This window comes from Pelodiscus sinensis, chromosome 23 (assembly GCF_052426305.1).
Source record: "Pelodiscus sinensis isolate ZL-2025 chromosome 23, ASM5242630v1, whole genome shotgun sequence".
Taxonomy (NCBI): domain Eukaryota; kingdom Metazoa; phylum Chordata; order Testudines; family Trionychidae; genus Pelodiscus; species Pelodiscus sinensis.
Window position 1 is genome coordinate 21,070,242 of NC_143074.1, and position 15,671 is coordinate 21,085,912.

General features: G+C 55.4%; 1 protein-coding gene across 3 annotated transcripts in view; it reads right to left on the minus strand.

The window, feature by feature from the left end:
• Nucleotides 1-15,671, minus strand: part of LOC102450481 (carboxyl-terminal PDZ ligand of neuronal nitric oxide synthase protein) — a 73,572-nt gene that overhangs the window by 26,561 nt on the left and 31,340 nt on the right. The window contains exon 1 of one of the 3 annotated variants that reach the window (XM_075905421.2): nt 11,248-11,337. The exons of the other annotated variants lie outside the window; for them this stretch is intronic. Within the exon in view, the coding sequence (XP_075761536.1) occupies nt 11,248-11,322 (75 nt within the window). The 5' untranslated portion in view covers nt 11,323-11,337. Of the gene's footprint in view, nt 1-11,247; nt 11,338-15,671 lie in introns of those variants that run through there. 3 annotated transcript variants of the gene reach the window in all.

The window sequence follows — 15,671 nt, forward strand, 5'->3', positions numbered from 1 at the left end:
GTGCCCTTACTGAGGCACTACGTGTGAGAGAGAACACCCCGGTGAAAACCACGGCACCTTTTCTGTGCTAGAACCACCCAAACTGGAGCCGCGCCGGCCCAGTCCCCCTCTCCCCCCACACCCCTTGCCTGGGGGCCCGCAGAAGCTGTCGGCCCCCATGGCTCCAAGCAGCAAAGTCTCTGTGCACCCATTGCAGAGACGAAGCCAAGTCCCCGGGCTCCTCGGAAACCCATTCCCCACCCCACCAGCCTCCCGGCCAGGAACGTTCAGCGGCCTCCTCGTCCCTCAGGCCTCTGCTGCGGCTCGGAACATTCCGGCACTTCCCACTGCTTGTGCCAGGCCAACCCCGGATTAAGCTGTCGCCTTTTGATCTCTTCCTGAATTACTCCTCTGAGACAAGCTGCTTAAATCTCTCGCTGTCGCGCCAAGCGAGCCACGCCGGAGCACAAGCCACAAGATGGGCTTTTACACTGAAACAGAGGAACGACCCTTCCTGGCGGCAGGACGAAAGCCCTGGCCGGAGTCGTAATTCTGGCAGACATTGCGAACTTCTCACACGCTCACTCGCTGCCAGCCAGTGCTCTTCCCCCTCCTACAACTCTAGTCAGACCCACAGTTCTACGCTGCCCCACGCTGCTTCGCCATGTGGTGACCGTGTCTGCGGCTAGTTCTTGGCTCTGTTTTATTTTAGGAACATAACTACCAACTAGGGAACGGCGGGAGGACAAGTCCATCGTGAAGAACGGCCGACTCCGACCAATGGGCAATGTCTGACTCCAGCCTTGAAGAGAAGAAAAATCTCGGTAAAAATATAAAAGCTAGGCTCCAAACCAAATAGTCCAGTCCGCCTCGGGTCTCGCCCGTAGCTGGAGGCAAAGAACCATGGGGGAACGGGACACGTCACACAGGCCAGCAGAGGTTTCTGAGTGAAAGAGATTGTTGTAGCAGTTGATCAGCATCAAAATCGGCGACTGTGAAAGCACGCTCCACTTGGGGTGCATGACAAAACAGGCTGTGTGGCACGCTTCCGCCAGAAGAAGTTTCTCCCACTCTTTGCCTCGGCAACCCCTTCCACTACCCTGCATGAACCCTTCATGACTGCTGCAGATGGGTTGTGTGTTACAATACGCCAGCCACAGACAGACGCGGGTGTTTTTCCCTTCGCCCACGTTCAGCGCCTCCAACAGTCCTTCACAGTCTACTCCGATGAATGTCAAGGAAAACAGGCTGGATTGTTCTCCCTGCTAAAGAGCTATTTATCTCGTGTATCCAAGACCGGGGGAAGTAGGAGCCAAGAACCCTTAGGCCCAGTCTCCACTTGCAGGAGGACTGACGCCCTGGCGATCGATTCTCTGGGGCTCGATTTAGCAGGTCTATTAAAGTCCTGCTAAATCAAATGCTGAGGGTGTCACCATCAGAGCCAGTACTCTTCATTGTCACGAGGAGTAAGGAAGTCAACAAAAGCATTTCTCCCATCCAACTCCCCACTGTGGGGCCGCCCTAGAAAAATCGGTACAAGGACACCGACTCCAGCTATGCAATTCACATAACTGGAATTGCGTATCTTGCATCGATTTTCTCCACCAGTGTGCGCCGGGCCCAAGTAAACCGGAGCAACCAATACAGCAGAATTCCCAGGGTGCACCTGCATTGAAACAAAGCTCTTTAGTAAGGACTTTAAGCAAAGCTCGGCTCCTGGCTTTTCAGGGGCAGTTCCTCTTACTGACCAAAGCCACGTCTGGCACCTGGAGTGCTGGCTGCTGGCGCTCCTAGCTTTGCCCAGGAGGAGGAGCCTCTTCCAAAACAGGACGTGACAGTCAAACAGCAATCAACGTGCCACGTGCCCTCCTAGGACAGGGGACGGGTCAGCCCTCGGGAAAGCAGAGGCCAAGACGTGGGCTCGGGTTAAACGCCAAGCAGCTGTACATCCACGTTAGATCCTCCAGCTCCCTCCGCACTGGGCCCCAAAGCCAGCAGCCGCGCCGCGGTCACACTCAGCACACTCTGCAGGCTGGCGGGTGCTCTCCCCCCGGCCCAGCCCCAGAGTGGAAGCAGACAGCTGTAGAGCTGTGGTGAGCAACCAGTGGCCTGTCGGGGGGCTGTGTGTGGCCCCAGAGACGTTTTCTTGACCGTTGCCCATGCGCAGGGCAGCCAGATTCCACTGGTTTCCATCCGTGTCGGGTTTTTTTTCCTACTGGTATTACTCACAGCACTGACTGAGCGCCGGGCGCGCCCGCGGCATCCAATCACTGCGCTGCTACGGTTCAGTCCCCCTCCTCCCTGCAAATACTAGCACAACCACCCTGTCCCAGCAGATCACCTGGACTACAACCGCCTGGAGGCCCACTGAGATGAAGGAGGCCCACTCCTGCGGACACTCGCCAGCCTCGGGGGGCCCATCGCTGCTGTAGGGCCTGCACCGTGCTGCCCCTTGGTGATGGACGGGGCTCTCCCATCACAGTGGAGAATGCCCTGCCCTGAGAGGCGGCAGCGCAGAGATGGAAGGTTCATTTGCTGACCGAGCTCTGTCGGTCCCGGGGGCCAGGTCGGTTTTACCTGGCTCAGAGGTGTGGATTTTTCACACCCCAGAGCCAGTAGGGAAGGATTTAGCGTAGCCCTTGGCTATGGCTGCTCCTAGGCACAGGCAGCATCGGTGTCCAAGCTTCATCGGGGCCCTGCTGCAGGAGTTTTTGTCTTTTACAAGCCTCAGGTTGCATCTCCGGCTTCAGCTCTACCACATCAGCACGTGTGCCAGCTACTGCTGGTTTCCTCACGCTGGCTGTGGCTACTGCCGTTCTCACAGGGCTACAGCCTTCCCACTGGAGCACCTTTCACGAGTGAGCGCACGGCCACCCCCCCCCCCCGGGGGAGGCGCCAGGTCTACAGCGACAGGCAAGATGCAGCAAAGCAGGGAAGCAGCATTCGGCAGGCCTCAAAGTCATTAAAGCTCATTAGGCCTTGAAGAGCATCTCCCAGGAGTGAAATTCTTCAAAGCCACTGGGGGCCCTGCCCATTTAGAGCGGCGACGCCAGCTCTGCGAAGGATGTGTCTAGGGGAGTCATTATCCATTAACGAGTCACATCAGCCCTGGCCACTGCTCCTCTGAGCCGGAGTGAGAAACGGAACCCACTGCAGTCATTTTCTAGTGCCAGGCGGGTGGGGTTTCCATTTTAATTAATGGTTCCTATTTTTTACCTGGAGGGAAAACCAAAATACGAAAAAAATCCGCAAGCTGGACTCAAACTAGTATGTTGTATAACCCAACAAAGACCCTCAAACGTTCCGTTTAAACTAACAGAGACACATGCAGATGGTGCATTGGTTAACCTTACATTGTCTGCTGAGAAAGAATCATCTACGTTCCTTGCATTTCATCCATTTCTGTTTTTCTCCTTGCCCCCCAAAGTTGCTCGAGCACCGAGGACCAAATTCCATTCAACACTGGGGGGGTTCTTTGTTGGCTTTCAGGTTTCAATACTTAGTCTTTCAATAATCATGTAAGGATGGGATAGAAATACCTTTGGATATTAAGGATTCTGCAGACGCCTTTAGGTTTGGGAGACTTAAGGGGAAGGCTCCACAGAGGTCTGTCTGATTTTATGTCCGAAACATCCAATGCTTCAGAGAAGAGATGCCCCTTTCTGGCCTGCTTTCTTGTAATTTAGTAGCTCAATTTGATTCTATTTCAAGACATTCAACCTGACCTGGAATGCATTCTGTAGCTGCTTTAAATCCCTCTGTGCAACTTCTTGCTTTGCAATAAGGACCCACACGCTCTGTGTGTGTAATATTAACTAACCCAAGAGCTAAAAGCCGTGGGAGTAAAAATGTTAATGGAGCTGTGTAATGCATATTTCATCCGATAATTCCACTCAAGGAGATATAAATTACATATGCAGATACTGGCTACCATCTGCGGATGAAAGAGACGAATGAATGCACATTTTAAATCACATGCAATATCCAGCACTAGGAACAACTTGCATGCATGGAGAATCATTTGAGAAATTATATTCTTGATGAGCCTTAATTATTTCTGATATTGGGGCCTTTATTATGAAAGTGAAAAAAACATCCTAAAACGGAAAGGTGCATGGGTCTTCTAAACGGACTTTGTTTCTGTGAGATGCATCTTCTCTGTTAGTGACGAACAGCCCAGAGAGAATCCCCAGAGCCAGGAATCATCGAATCCTAGGGCTGGAAGAGACCTCAGGAGTCACCGCGTCCATAAGAACATAAGAATGGCCGTACTGGGTCAGACCAAAGGTCCATCTAGCCCAGTGTCCTGTCTGCCGACAGTGGCCAATACCAGGTGCCCCAGAGAGGGTGGACCAAAGACAATGATCAGGCGATTTGTCTCCTGCCATCCCTCTCCAGCCTCTGACAAACAGAGGCCAATGACACCATTTTATCCCCTGGCTAATAGCCTTTTATGGACCTAACCTCCATGAAATTATCTAGCTTCTCTTTAAACTCTATTATAGTCCTAGCCTTCACAGCCTCCTCTGGCAAGGAGTTCCACAGGTGCAAGCCCAATTCAATAATGTAATATATGGAGATATACCTATCTCATAGAACTGGAAGGGACCTTGAAAGGTCATCAAGTCCAGTCCCCTGACTTGACAGCAGGACCAAGTACCATCCCTGACAGATGTGTCCCAGATCCCTAAACGGCCCCCTCAAGGATTGAACTCATAACTCTGGGTCTAATGTTCAAACCACTGAGCTATCCCATCCCAGCTAGTGCTTTGTCATGCTGGGACTTAAAAACCTCTACGGATGGAGATTCTACCCCCTCCCTAGGGAACCAGTCCCAGTGCTTCCCCACCCTCCTAGGGAAATAGTTTTCCTAATATCCAACCTAGACCTCCCCCACTGCAACTTGAGACCATTGCTCCTCATTCTGCCATCCATCACTACTGTGAACAGCCTCTCTCCACCCTCTTTGGAACCTCCCTTCAGGAAGTTGAAGGCTGCTATCAAATCCCCCCTCACCCTTCTCTTCTGCAGACTCAACAAGCCCAAATCCCTCAGCCTCTCCTTGTTGGTCATGTGCTTCAGCCCCCTTATCATTTTGGTTGCCCTCTGCTGGACCCTCTCCAATGCGTCCACATCCTTTCTGTAACGGGGGCCCCAGAAGTGGACGCAATACTCCAGATGTGGCCTCACCCGTGTCGAATAAAGGGGAATAATCACTTCTCTAGATCGGCTGGCAATGCTCCTCCTAATGCATCCATATATGCCATTAGCTTTCTTGGCTTCAGGGGCACACTGTTGACTCATATCCAGCTTCTCATCCACGGTAACCCCCCGGTCCTTTTCTGCTGAACAGCCAGGATCACTGACCTAACACCAGAGGTTTTGGCATCATGCCCCCTATACTGCAGTGACAGAAGAATGTTTCTGAAGCGGAGACGGTTGGGGTGTTTGCAGGAGCACATTGGCAATCAAAATAGGCCCGGGAAATGGGTTGAGAATGGCCCTCCCCATGACGTCACCGCTGTGTGCCCCTCAGGCCCCGCCCCATGTCATATCCGGCACACGGCGCAGGTGGCGGGTCAGGCTCTGCGTGCTGCATACAGAGCTGCTCCAAGTGAGGGGCAACGGCATGCGGACACGACGGCCCACCGGGAAATTCCCGGTATCCTGCCGGGCCAATCCGCCCTGTGTGTTTGGAGCAGGAACACAAGAGAGCCTGCAAATGCCTCTCCACCGAGAAAGAAGATCATCACACTCGTTCTGAGACAGAAACTCTGTAGCATTTTCTGAAGGATTGGTCAAAGGCACCACAATTGTAAATGCCAATCTGACTGACTGTACAGTTACAAGGAGTTCAGCCATGGTGGCTTCTTCCTCCATCCCCCAATTTGACAGACTTGTAGCTCCCTCGGTCGATCAATTTTGTACCAAAAAATCCAAACATTGGACAAACTCCCTATTACCACAGCCCTGCAAAGCCCCAGTCAGGAATGCTGTGCACCACCGGTCAGTCTAGACCCATCCCCCAAGAGTTTGCGCTCTAATCTCATACAATCCCTACCGCTGTGTTGTAGCATCCTTTGAAAGGAGCACAGAACAGTCCAGAAAGAGTCTAGAAGACCCCTAGGTCCAGATGTCTCTGCAGAGGGGTTTAGGGAATCAGACTGCAATTACTCAAACTGGAATTCAGCCTGGATAGTCAATGGGAAAAATATGCCACTGGATTTTTAACATGAGCCAACACTCTCCATTTAAGTGACAGGTGAAAGATTATTTCCTGCTGCAGTGTCCCCCGGACATCAGAGAAGGAAATGGTTTGGAAATAGCAACGTCCCCCTCCCTACCTCTGGTGAATAACCAGGTTTCTCCTTTGGATTTCCTAATCCGCATAGTAAACAAGATTGATCTTCTCAGGCTCACAGAGATGACGATCGCCAACGAAGCGGCAACGTTAGCTCTCAGAGCCAGGGGCTAGGGAGTCAGGTGGGAAATCTAACGTTAACACGGCCTGTGTACACGGTTGCTCCAGTGTATATGTCAATAGCGCTATCTCCTTCCCCCAACACACCGCCCTAGCTAGAGATTGCAGGGGAAGTCACCGACACAGGCTGTAGGTGGAACTCTGATCACACCTGCGCCACCGATAGCACGGCTAGTCGCAACGCCCCACTCGCATGGGACAGGAGCAGGAACAAAGAGGGAAGGGGAGGCTGAGAGCCACTGAACCAAACTGCAAACCCTGGATAGAAAGGAACTACTGCAAGCTGGAGCGGGAGAGGGAGAGCACCCCCCACGCCCTCAGTCCCAGCACAGATGTGCACGGCTTGCGGGATAGCTACTCCCTGCCTCGGCTCCTAAACAGGCCCCTTGCTGTAACACAGCAAGTAGCTTCTCTGTGCGACCGAATGAGGTGTCTTTCGCTGCCACCGCAACTGCAGGCTGGAGTTTCTGACGCTGGGAGAGCAGCTCTCGAACCGTTAATAATGCGGGGGAAGTGGGAATATTTTCAGTGTGTGGAATGTTAATTGTTTCAAACCAAATCTGCCTCCCTCACCCCGAGAGGCCACGTTTGCCCTCTTTATTCATCTCCTGAGTGCTCTTAGACCCCTGAAACTGATGTGAGAGAAAATTAAACCCTTCTTTTTTTATTGCTAAATATCCCGTGCGTTTCCCTCTCGGGCTCTTCGCTAGCTCCGACGTGGAGCAATACTAGCACACCAGGCCTGCCAACGGGGGGATGGAGGCGGAAGGGCTTCGGCTGGTTCCCCCCATTCACAGAATACGACTGGCCCAGCCCTGTGTACCGCGCACAGCCAGCAAGAGAGGTCAAACACTCGCCCAAGTTGGCCTGTGTGAATGCCGCTGAGCATACTCTGGCCCTGTGCTCCCGGTAACTGGGCAACACACAAACAAAACTTACCCATGTCGCAGCCGATTCGATGGTCGCCCCTCCCGCCTGGGAGAACCTGAGGATTTATGAGTCTCGGAAACAGAGAAGTGGCCATGGGAAGCCGAAAACGAGCAGAGAACACAATGAAGGGACTGCTGGCAAAACATCCCAAATACGTTTTTTTCCCTAAGTTAGCCCCTTCCGCCATCTGACTGATCCCGGAGCTTGAGATCACTCCTCGCACAAAGCTCCGGCAGACGGACCTCTCGCTCGGCCTGCGGGACTGCCCCCTGGGGCTTCCTGCTGCAGTGCTGAGCTACGTGCACCGTCTCCTCTCCTCAGGCGTCAGGCCTGGTGCCTTTACCTCCCCGGGAGCGGCATTCCACAACCCTCCTGCTCGCACACCGGGCCCCACTGTGCTTCCCCGCAGGGCTGACTGGGCGTGGGTGTCCGGGGTCCTTCTCCTCAGCTATCTACGACCGCGACCACACAGCCTCCTCAAACCAAAGGGCTCAGGAACAAAGCACGGAGAGCGGGAGGGTTTTAAAACCACCTGCAAGCACGTCTTGTCTCCACGAAGGCCTGCCATCCTGTGATGGTGACCCAGAAACCATCTGATTTTTCTGTGGGTCAGCGGCCTCCCCGCCCCTGTACAGAGCAACAGTGAGGGAGCCTGCGTGCAGACACAGCCTCAGGAGCGAGGGGGAATCTAGACGCCAGGCCCAGAAATTCTCTGGCCCGTTTCGCCCGCGGGTCTCCAAGCGCTTTACCTAAACTGAAGCACAGGCAGATCCGGGAACTGGTCCAAGAGCAGTTATGGGGAAGGCAGCCCAGGAAACCTGCATTGCTGCCCCTTGCTCTGGCCAGCGTCAGACCCTCCCTCCTCAGCCACTGCCAAGCTCCTCCCGACGATGCCAAGTGGTGTCTCTCTGGGGCAGACGTCCTACAAGGAACTGCGCGGGGAGCACCAGCCCATGGCACATGGGTGACGGATGTGTACACAGAGAAGTGAAAGCCTTTGCAGCCCATTCCCCACCTCCAATTCAGGAAGTCCTGCACAGCGTGTTCTTAAGAACATAAAAATGGCCACGCTGGGTCAGACCAAAGATCCTTCTAGCCCAGTGTCCTGTCTGCCGACAGTGGCCAGCACCAGGTGCCCCAGAGGGAGGGAACAGAACAGGGAATCATCAAGTGATCCCTCCTGTCATCCATTTCCAGCATCTGCCAAACAGAGGTTAGGGACACCACCCCTGCCCTTCCTGGCTGATAGCCATTCGTGGACCTAATCTCCATGAATTCATCTAGCTCTTTTTTGAACCCTGTTAAAGATCTAGTCTTCACAAACTCCTCTGGCAAGGAGTTCCACAGGTCCACTGTGCGCTGCATGAAGAAATACTTCCTTTTGTTTGTTTTAAACCTGCTACCTATTCATTTCATTTGGTGACCCCTAGTACTTGTGTTATGGGAACAAGTAACGAACTTTTCCTTATTCACTTTCTCCGTACGTCATTTTACAAACCCCTCTCCTATCCCCCCTTAGGCGGCGTCTACACTCGCGGCTTCTTGCGCGAGTAATATGCAAATGAGGCTAAGCATGGAATATCGCTGAGCCTCATTTGCATACCTAATGAGCCCCCATTTTTTTTCAGAAGAGGCTCTTGCGCAAGAAGGAGCGTCGACACTGCCCCTTCTTGCGCACGAAAAATCCTCTTGCGCAAGGCCGTTCTTCCTGTCAAGTTATAGGTGTAACGGCCCTTGCGCAAGAGGGTTTTTCTTGCGCTAGAGGAGGAAGCGTAGATGCTCCTTCTTGCGCAAGAGCCTCGTCTGAAAAAAATGGGGGCTCATTAGGCATGCAAATGAGGCTCAGCGATATTCCACGCTTAGCCTCATTTGCATATTACTCGCGCAAGAAGCCGCGAGTGTAGACATGGCCCTAGTCTCCTCTTTTCTAAGCTGAACAGTCTCAGGCTTTTTATTCTCTCTTCATAAGTTCACGAGGGCCAGGCAGAGCCTGTATTGCACAGAAACGTATGCGAGGAAGGGACTGAGGTGCAGCTTTGGAGAGTCAACTTAGGGATGGCTGGACTGGAGCCGGATTTGGGCTCAAGCCAATACCTATTGTACCCCAAGCTGCGCGCGAGGGCCCCTGTGGGGCAAACGCCTGGGAGCCCGCCGGTGGAACGTTTTGCCTTCCCAGCCTCCAGCCTGGCATTCCGAGCAATCTTTTGTTTCTAACTGTTCTGACCCTCTGGCTCTCTTGGCCCTGAGCCCAGCGACCCGTCAAGGAGCAGGTCATTTTGGCCAGGCGTAGGCGGCTCACGTGCTCAGCTGAGAAATGCAGCTTTGAGACCAGCTCCTAGGAAAGCGCCTGTAAAAGAAACAGCAGCAGCTCCATGCAGCTCCTCTTCCTTCAGCCTTGGGCTGTATTTCCCCCATTGGTCTCCCTGAAGGACATTCTGCAGGGGATGGAAACAGGGATGTTAGCGACTAGTCAACTAGTCACTTCCACCCCTTCCCCGGGCTGCCTCTATCAGGGTGTGTCTAGACTACAGGGTTTTGTCGACAAAACTATACCTACGTCCACACTGCCTTTGAGTTATGTCGACATAACGTCGACAAAAGTCAGCAGGTTTGTCAACGTATGTAAACCTCATTCTACAAGGAATAACGCCTTTTGTCGACAGAGTTCTGTCGATAGAAGGCATTAGTACATCTACTCTGTCCTTTGCGTCCACACTGTTGTCGACAAAACGGCTTGCTTTGTTGACAGAACTGGATGTCGTCTAGACGCTCTTTGTCAACAGAAGCTTTGTTGACAGTATGTGTCGACAAAACTTCTGTCGACAAAACCCTGTAGTCTAGACATATCCTCAGAGACAGGCAGCAAGTGGGGGGAGAAGGATCGGGTGCTGGGAGGAGCTGTGTTAAAAACTGGTTTCCCCCAGTACCATCTTGGGGGCGGGAGAGGGAGACGGGGGCGCAACGGGGAACTGGCGGGGCTTCCGCCTTTGAAATGTAGCAAGAGCCAGAAGGGCTCTTGCCACATTTCAAGGGCGGAGGTGCCCTTACCGACTAATCAAATAGTCAGGGCTTGACAAACCGCAGCGAAATCCACTTGCCAGACCCACACTGCACATGCACGCACCGCCAGTGAATGCGGCGACCGGCTGAAGTCTACTTGCCACGGGCGAGTAATAAACGGATTTGTCGAGCCCTGCAAATAGTCGATGCAAATTACATTGACTATTCCATTAGTTGATTCGTCCACATTTAACATCCTTAGACAGAAAAGCTTCTGCCGGTGGCTCTAGTAGGTACACTGGGTACAGTCTAGGCCAGAGATTCTCAAACTTTCTGGCCCGCCGCCCACACCGCTGAACACAGACCTTTTTCCGGACCACCAGCCAACCACCCATGAGGATAAAATGGACATAGGAGGGAGTAGGGGTGCGGGGTCTGACTAGGAGATAGGGTGCTGGAGCGGCCTGGGGGGTGGGTTGGGTGCAGGAGTGGGCTGGGGTACGGGGTCTTGGTAGGAGGGGAATAGGGAACACTTACTTGGCTCTGTGCCTGCTGCCACTCCAAGCACCATCCCCCACTGCTCCTATTGGCCATGATTCCAGCCAATGGGAGCAGCGGGGAAAGTCTCCAAGCGAGCGTTTTCCTGTGCTGCCACTCCCCCTTCCACCAGCTGGGGGAGTCACTTCCTCCCCCTGCACACCAGATCAATCCCACAAGGCTCCCTCCACCCACCCACCCCCCTAATAGGAGCTAGTGCTGGTGCTCCAACCTGGTGAGGAGGGGAGGAGGGGTGGGGCACCACTATATGCTCCCTGCTGCAGGGGAGGGGAGGGACAAGCCACAAGCCTGTGGCCCACCTGCAAGTCAGTCGCGGACCACGCTTTGAGAACCGCTGATCCAGGTGAAATCCACCCCAGCCGCTTCCTGGTCATTCATATTTTGGTGTCTGAGAAGAGAGTCTCCTGCCGGGGGGTGGGCGTGCAATTGTGAGAAGCCAGAACCCAGCTCCCAGGGATTTGCAAAGCTCTTCGGCACAGCAGTACAGACCGGCCCTCTCCTCCGCTACGCTAGCCTGGAAGACACAACCAAGTGCCATTTGGGCAGGAGGCCATGGTGTGGACCAGGGCTTGCCAGGATACGGTCCCTTGGCTGCTGAAACTGCACTGAAGAGGGGCACTGCCAACTCCTTTCAGGCCAAATATCAACAGGACCCTTCAAAAGCCACGCCGGAAAACACCATCCTGTGCTGTGGCCCAGAACTTCCCACAGGCTGGTGCCTCAGTGAGACTTTGGGCCCATACACAGATCCTGCAGGCATGGGCGGAGGGGTGACAGACAAGGGAAGGCATTGCCTTTCCAAAACTGCCTACACTGCTGAGGGGCTGGGGACATGCCGCACGGCAGCCCGGCAGTTGGGGAAGGCTGGGGTCACGCCACACGGCATCCCCGGCCCTCAGCAGGGTTGGGCGGGGCTTGGAGGAGGAGGGAATGTTGAAGGGGCGGGGTCTGGGAGGGGAAGGGGCGGGGCTTCGTCTTGCCTCCCCCAGCTGGGCCTTCACCCGCCGCCCACGCCTGCAGGAATTACTGTGCTACTAAGGGGCCTGCGCTGCAGAATTTCCTGCTTTCAGAACCATCCTCCTCCCACGTCCTTCTGAATCGCCTGCTGTCAGAAACGCACCACCTGAGACCCCAAAAGCAACGGGAAAGGGACGGATCCAAACACTTCCTGCTGGAAAAGCAGGGGAGGGGGGCGGGGCGTTTCCATCTTCAAGGCCATTTGCATATGCTGAGCCTGCCAGGGAAACGTTAATACAGCGTGGGAAACCCCCGAACACCTGGCTTGCCCAGGGCCCCTTTAGTAAGTCTCGGCGGAGCTGGGCTTGGCCTGGGGAGATCCTGCCTCCTGCTCCCATGGTAGGATCATGCTGCTCTCTTGTGCAGTGCAGCGTGTGCCAACGTGCTGTTTCCCAGAAGAGCCCCATCCCCCAACGCCGGTCGTCTAATGACATTAACGATTCCCTGTGATTCCAGTGCCCAGCCCCCTGGGGTGAGCACGGCTGCACGGCCTGGCTTCTCGATTGACGTGCGCCCTGCGTGGCAGCCCATGCAGAGCCCCAGATGGGGCTGAAGAGCGAGGCCAGGCTCCTTCTTCGCGGGAGGCAGGCAGAGCCCGGGGGTCGGATATTGGAGATTAAATGCGAAGCAGGAGAATGTGAGCGACAGGTCCGTGCGGTGGGGTCCAGGCCCTTACCTCATGCTCCTAGGGGACCTGTCAATCATTCACATTCCAAGGCAAGGGGAAACAGAGGATTTTTAAATCGGAGGCCCCCGCCAGGCCAAATGACCTGGGACGGCAGGATCTGGGGTCAGTCTTCAAGCATCTGAAAGGCAACAATTAATCCTCCTTTAAAGAACGTTTCCCCCATCCCTCGACACTCTCTTGGAAAACAACTGGGGAAGATCCTGCCCCGGACGGAGGGGGCTAACAGCGAGGGGCGGGGAGCACCGTGACACGCTCTCTGGTTGCAGCAGGGTGCAGGTGTCAGTCTGATCGGGGGGGAGGGGAAGGTCAGAGAGGAGAACTATTTCCAGCTGAGTCGGGACCCAAACATGGGTGGCCATTCCATTTCAAAAGGGTCGCCGTGTGTCTCCCCAGGTGGCTCTGCCCTCCCTCCTCCCCCCGTTTTTGAATTGCCTTGGGTCACCACGTCTTCTTGAATTGTCAAAACGGGTCCTCATCTGGAAAAGGCTGGGAACCGCTGAGCTAGGGTTACCGCGGCCAACCCCGTCCACCCGACGGGGGTAGCAATGGCAAACGGCGTGTCTGGAGCTCCAACCCCTGCTTGGCGTTGGTCCAAAGGTCGTGGGTAGCGGGTGCCTCCCTGCACAGGGCACACGGGAGGGGGCAGAGTTTCCATTCCTAACCCCGTGCGCTGTTGGGGAGTAAAACCCTTCACCCAATTCAGAGAGGGTCAGGCTACAAGCAGCCTTTTTCTGCATTGCCGAAGAGATTCAGTGCCCCCCTCCCCACGCGGCCCAGTGCAAGGGGATGTCATGTGCCCTTCGAGGCCTCGCCAACAAAAGCGCCATTGTCGTCTCCAGGGATCCTCTGCTGCGGCCAGGTTTCACGGGGAGCGTTCCCACACACGGCTGCTCTGGCCCAATTCACCCAGGCAGCCCCACACCAGTCACTCATGGAAAGGGCACAAGGGCATCTTTCCAGCCTGCTGTGCTATCCTGGCCCTGCCTTTCCTCTCACTGGGGATAGGCCGGGCTGAAAGCCAATGGACCCGTCGCCTCTAGAGCCCCATTCAATCCAGCCCAGGGCCTGGAAGTTACTCTCTGACCTAACTCTGATTCCCAGTGGACACAGGCCTCTCCCAGAACCACCCCTTTCCTGGGACGGCCTGTGGAGACTCCTCTATCCTCTGCCCACAAAAGAGCACCCTGGCCTAGTCAGGAGGGAGGCCCGTGGCAGGGAAGCTGCCCTCAGGACGTGGACGCTGTCTACTCAGGGGATGAGAGAGGCTTTGTGCTCCAGGGCCCTTCACCAGGGCAGAGCCGAGTACTGGGGAGATCGGGCAGGGAGCCAGCATGGATCCCCACCCGACCCAGGGCCGGCACGGAGGGTGGGCTGCAGAGCCAGGCTGCAAAGGCGGCATCTCGTGGTTTGTCGCGGGGAGCGTGTGGAGCGCTTGGCATCGCTGTGGGCAAAGCAGCGCAGGCTCGTTCTCCGCCAGACACGTGAACGCAGCAGCATGTCTCAGCCCATCTGCGGCGCTCGCTGCTTCCCGGACAGGAGAGCGCTGAAGGCCAGGAGTCTGGAAACGTTCGGTTGCTCTCTCTTAACTGGAATGAGACCGTCAGCCTCTTGCCCTCCACCCCGGTGGTCACACACTAGACCGGAATACCGAGCCGTGCTGGGTTGAGACCCCTTCCAACGCCTGCTGTTTTCAGCCACAGCCTTGGTTCTGAGCCCCCTGGGAGAGCTGTCCAGAATTGGCCTGGGGACGCCAGGAGCCTTAATTCGTATTTGTGCTGTGAATGCGGCTTGAGGCCCCAGACACACGGCGCAGGGCCCACTGTAGCCCACGTGGCCGGAGACCCTCCTGGTGTGTCAGAGCGGATGCTCTCCAAAGACCCAAGAAGAGATGCTCATCTGAGGGGAAGCCGATGAAGCTCACCGGGTCCCTCTGGAACGGACGCTGCTGTTTGTACGACGTGTGCAGCAGGGCCCCACTCCCTGTTGGGAGAACAGCTCACCTCCGTGCCCCCCTTCTGGGCACGTGGCACTTCATGCTCTCCCTGCCCTGCGGGGGTCTCCTTCGGCACCACCACCGGGCACGTGGCAAGCTGTCGGCTTTGGCGCGCTTGCAGCTGTAACCCCAAAGAGTCTCACAGCAAAGGCTGGAAGGATAAGTGCGCCAGACAGGCCAGGACTGCTCCGTGGCAACGCTTGGGCAACAGGGCCCCAGGCAGCACTGGCACACGTGGGAGGATGGTTAGCTTGTGGTTTAGAGCATTGTTAGGACTAGGGATGTAAAACTGTTTAATCGGTAATTAGAGGAGGACAGGACACACCAACTGGGCTGGTCCCCCACCACATCTGGGCTAGGGCGCCCCATGGACAGGGGCTGTTCTGGGGGGCTGGAACACCCCTGCCTGTGCCGGGCCCACTGGGTTGAAGCAGCTCCCTGCCCACGGCAGTTAAACAATTCACCATTCACATCCCTTGTTAGGACTCAGGGTCTCAAGCCTCCCTGGGTGTCTGCGGGCAAGACGCTGACAGGCTGCGAGGGCACCCCCAGGCGAGACATGGGAGCCTCTGGGAGACCAGAGAGGAAACTGCCCTGGCTCAATTCCTCACCGGCCAGTAAAACAGCTAAGCCAGGTGGTGGCAGCCACGAGGATCTGTGGCTTGCACAGGGGTAAAGGGAGGCGGGAGGGAGGGACTCAGCGGTGATTAATGGGCGCGTGTCCTGGCTATCCCCGAAGGAGACGCAGTTTATTGCTTGTACATGGTAGGACTTGCTTGGGAAGACAGACAATAAATTAAGAACCGTTTTCAAATCTTCCCCGGCTCCTCACAGGCATGTTCCTGTCACTTTGCCTGCAGAGAGAGAGCTGAGCAATGATTTAGACTTTAAATAGTCGGTATTAACGGGGGAGGGGGCAGGGCCTTGCCGCATCTGCTCCTACCAGAGCTGAGGAGTGCGGCAGCGCTGGTGGGGAGGGGGCCGGGGACGGAGCTCACTGTGTGCAGGGGGGGGGGGGGTTAAGG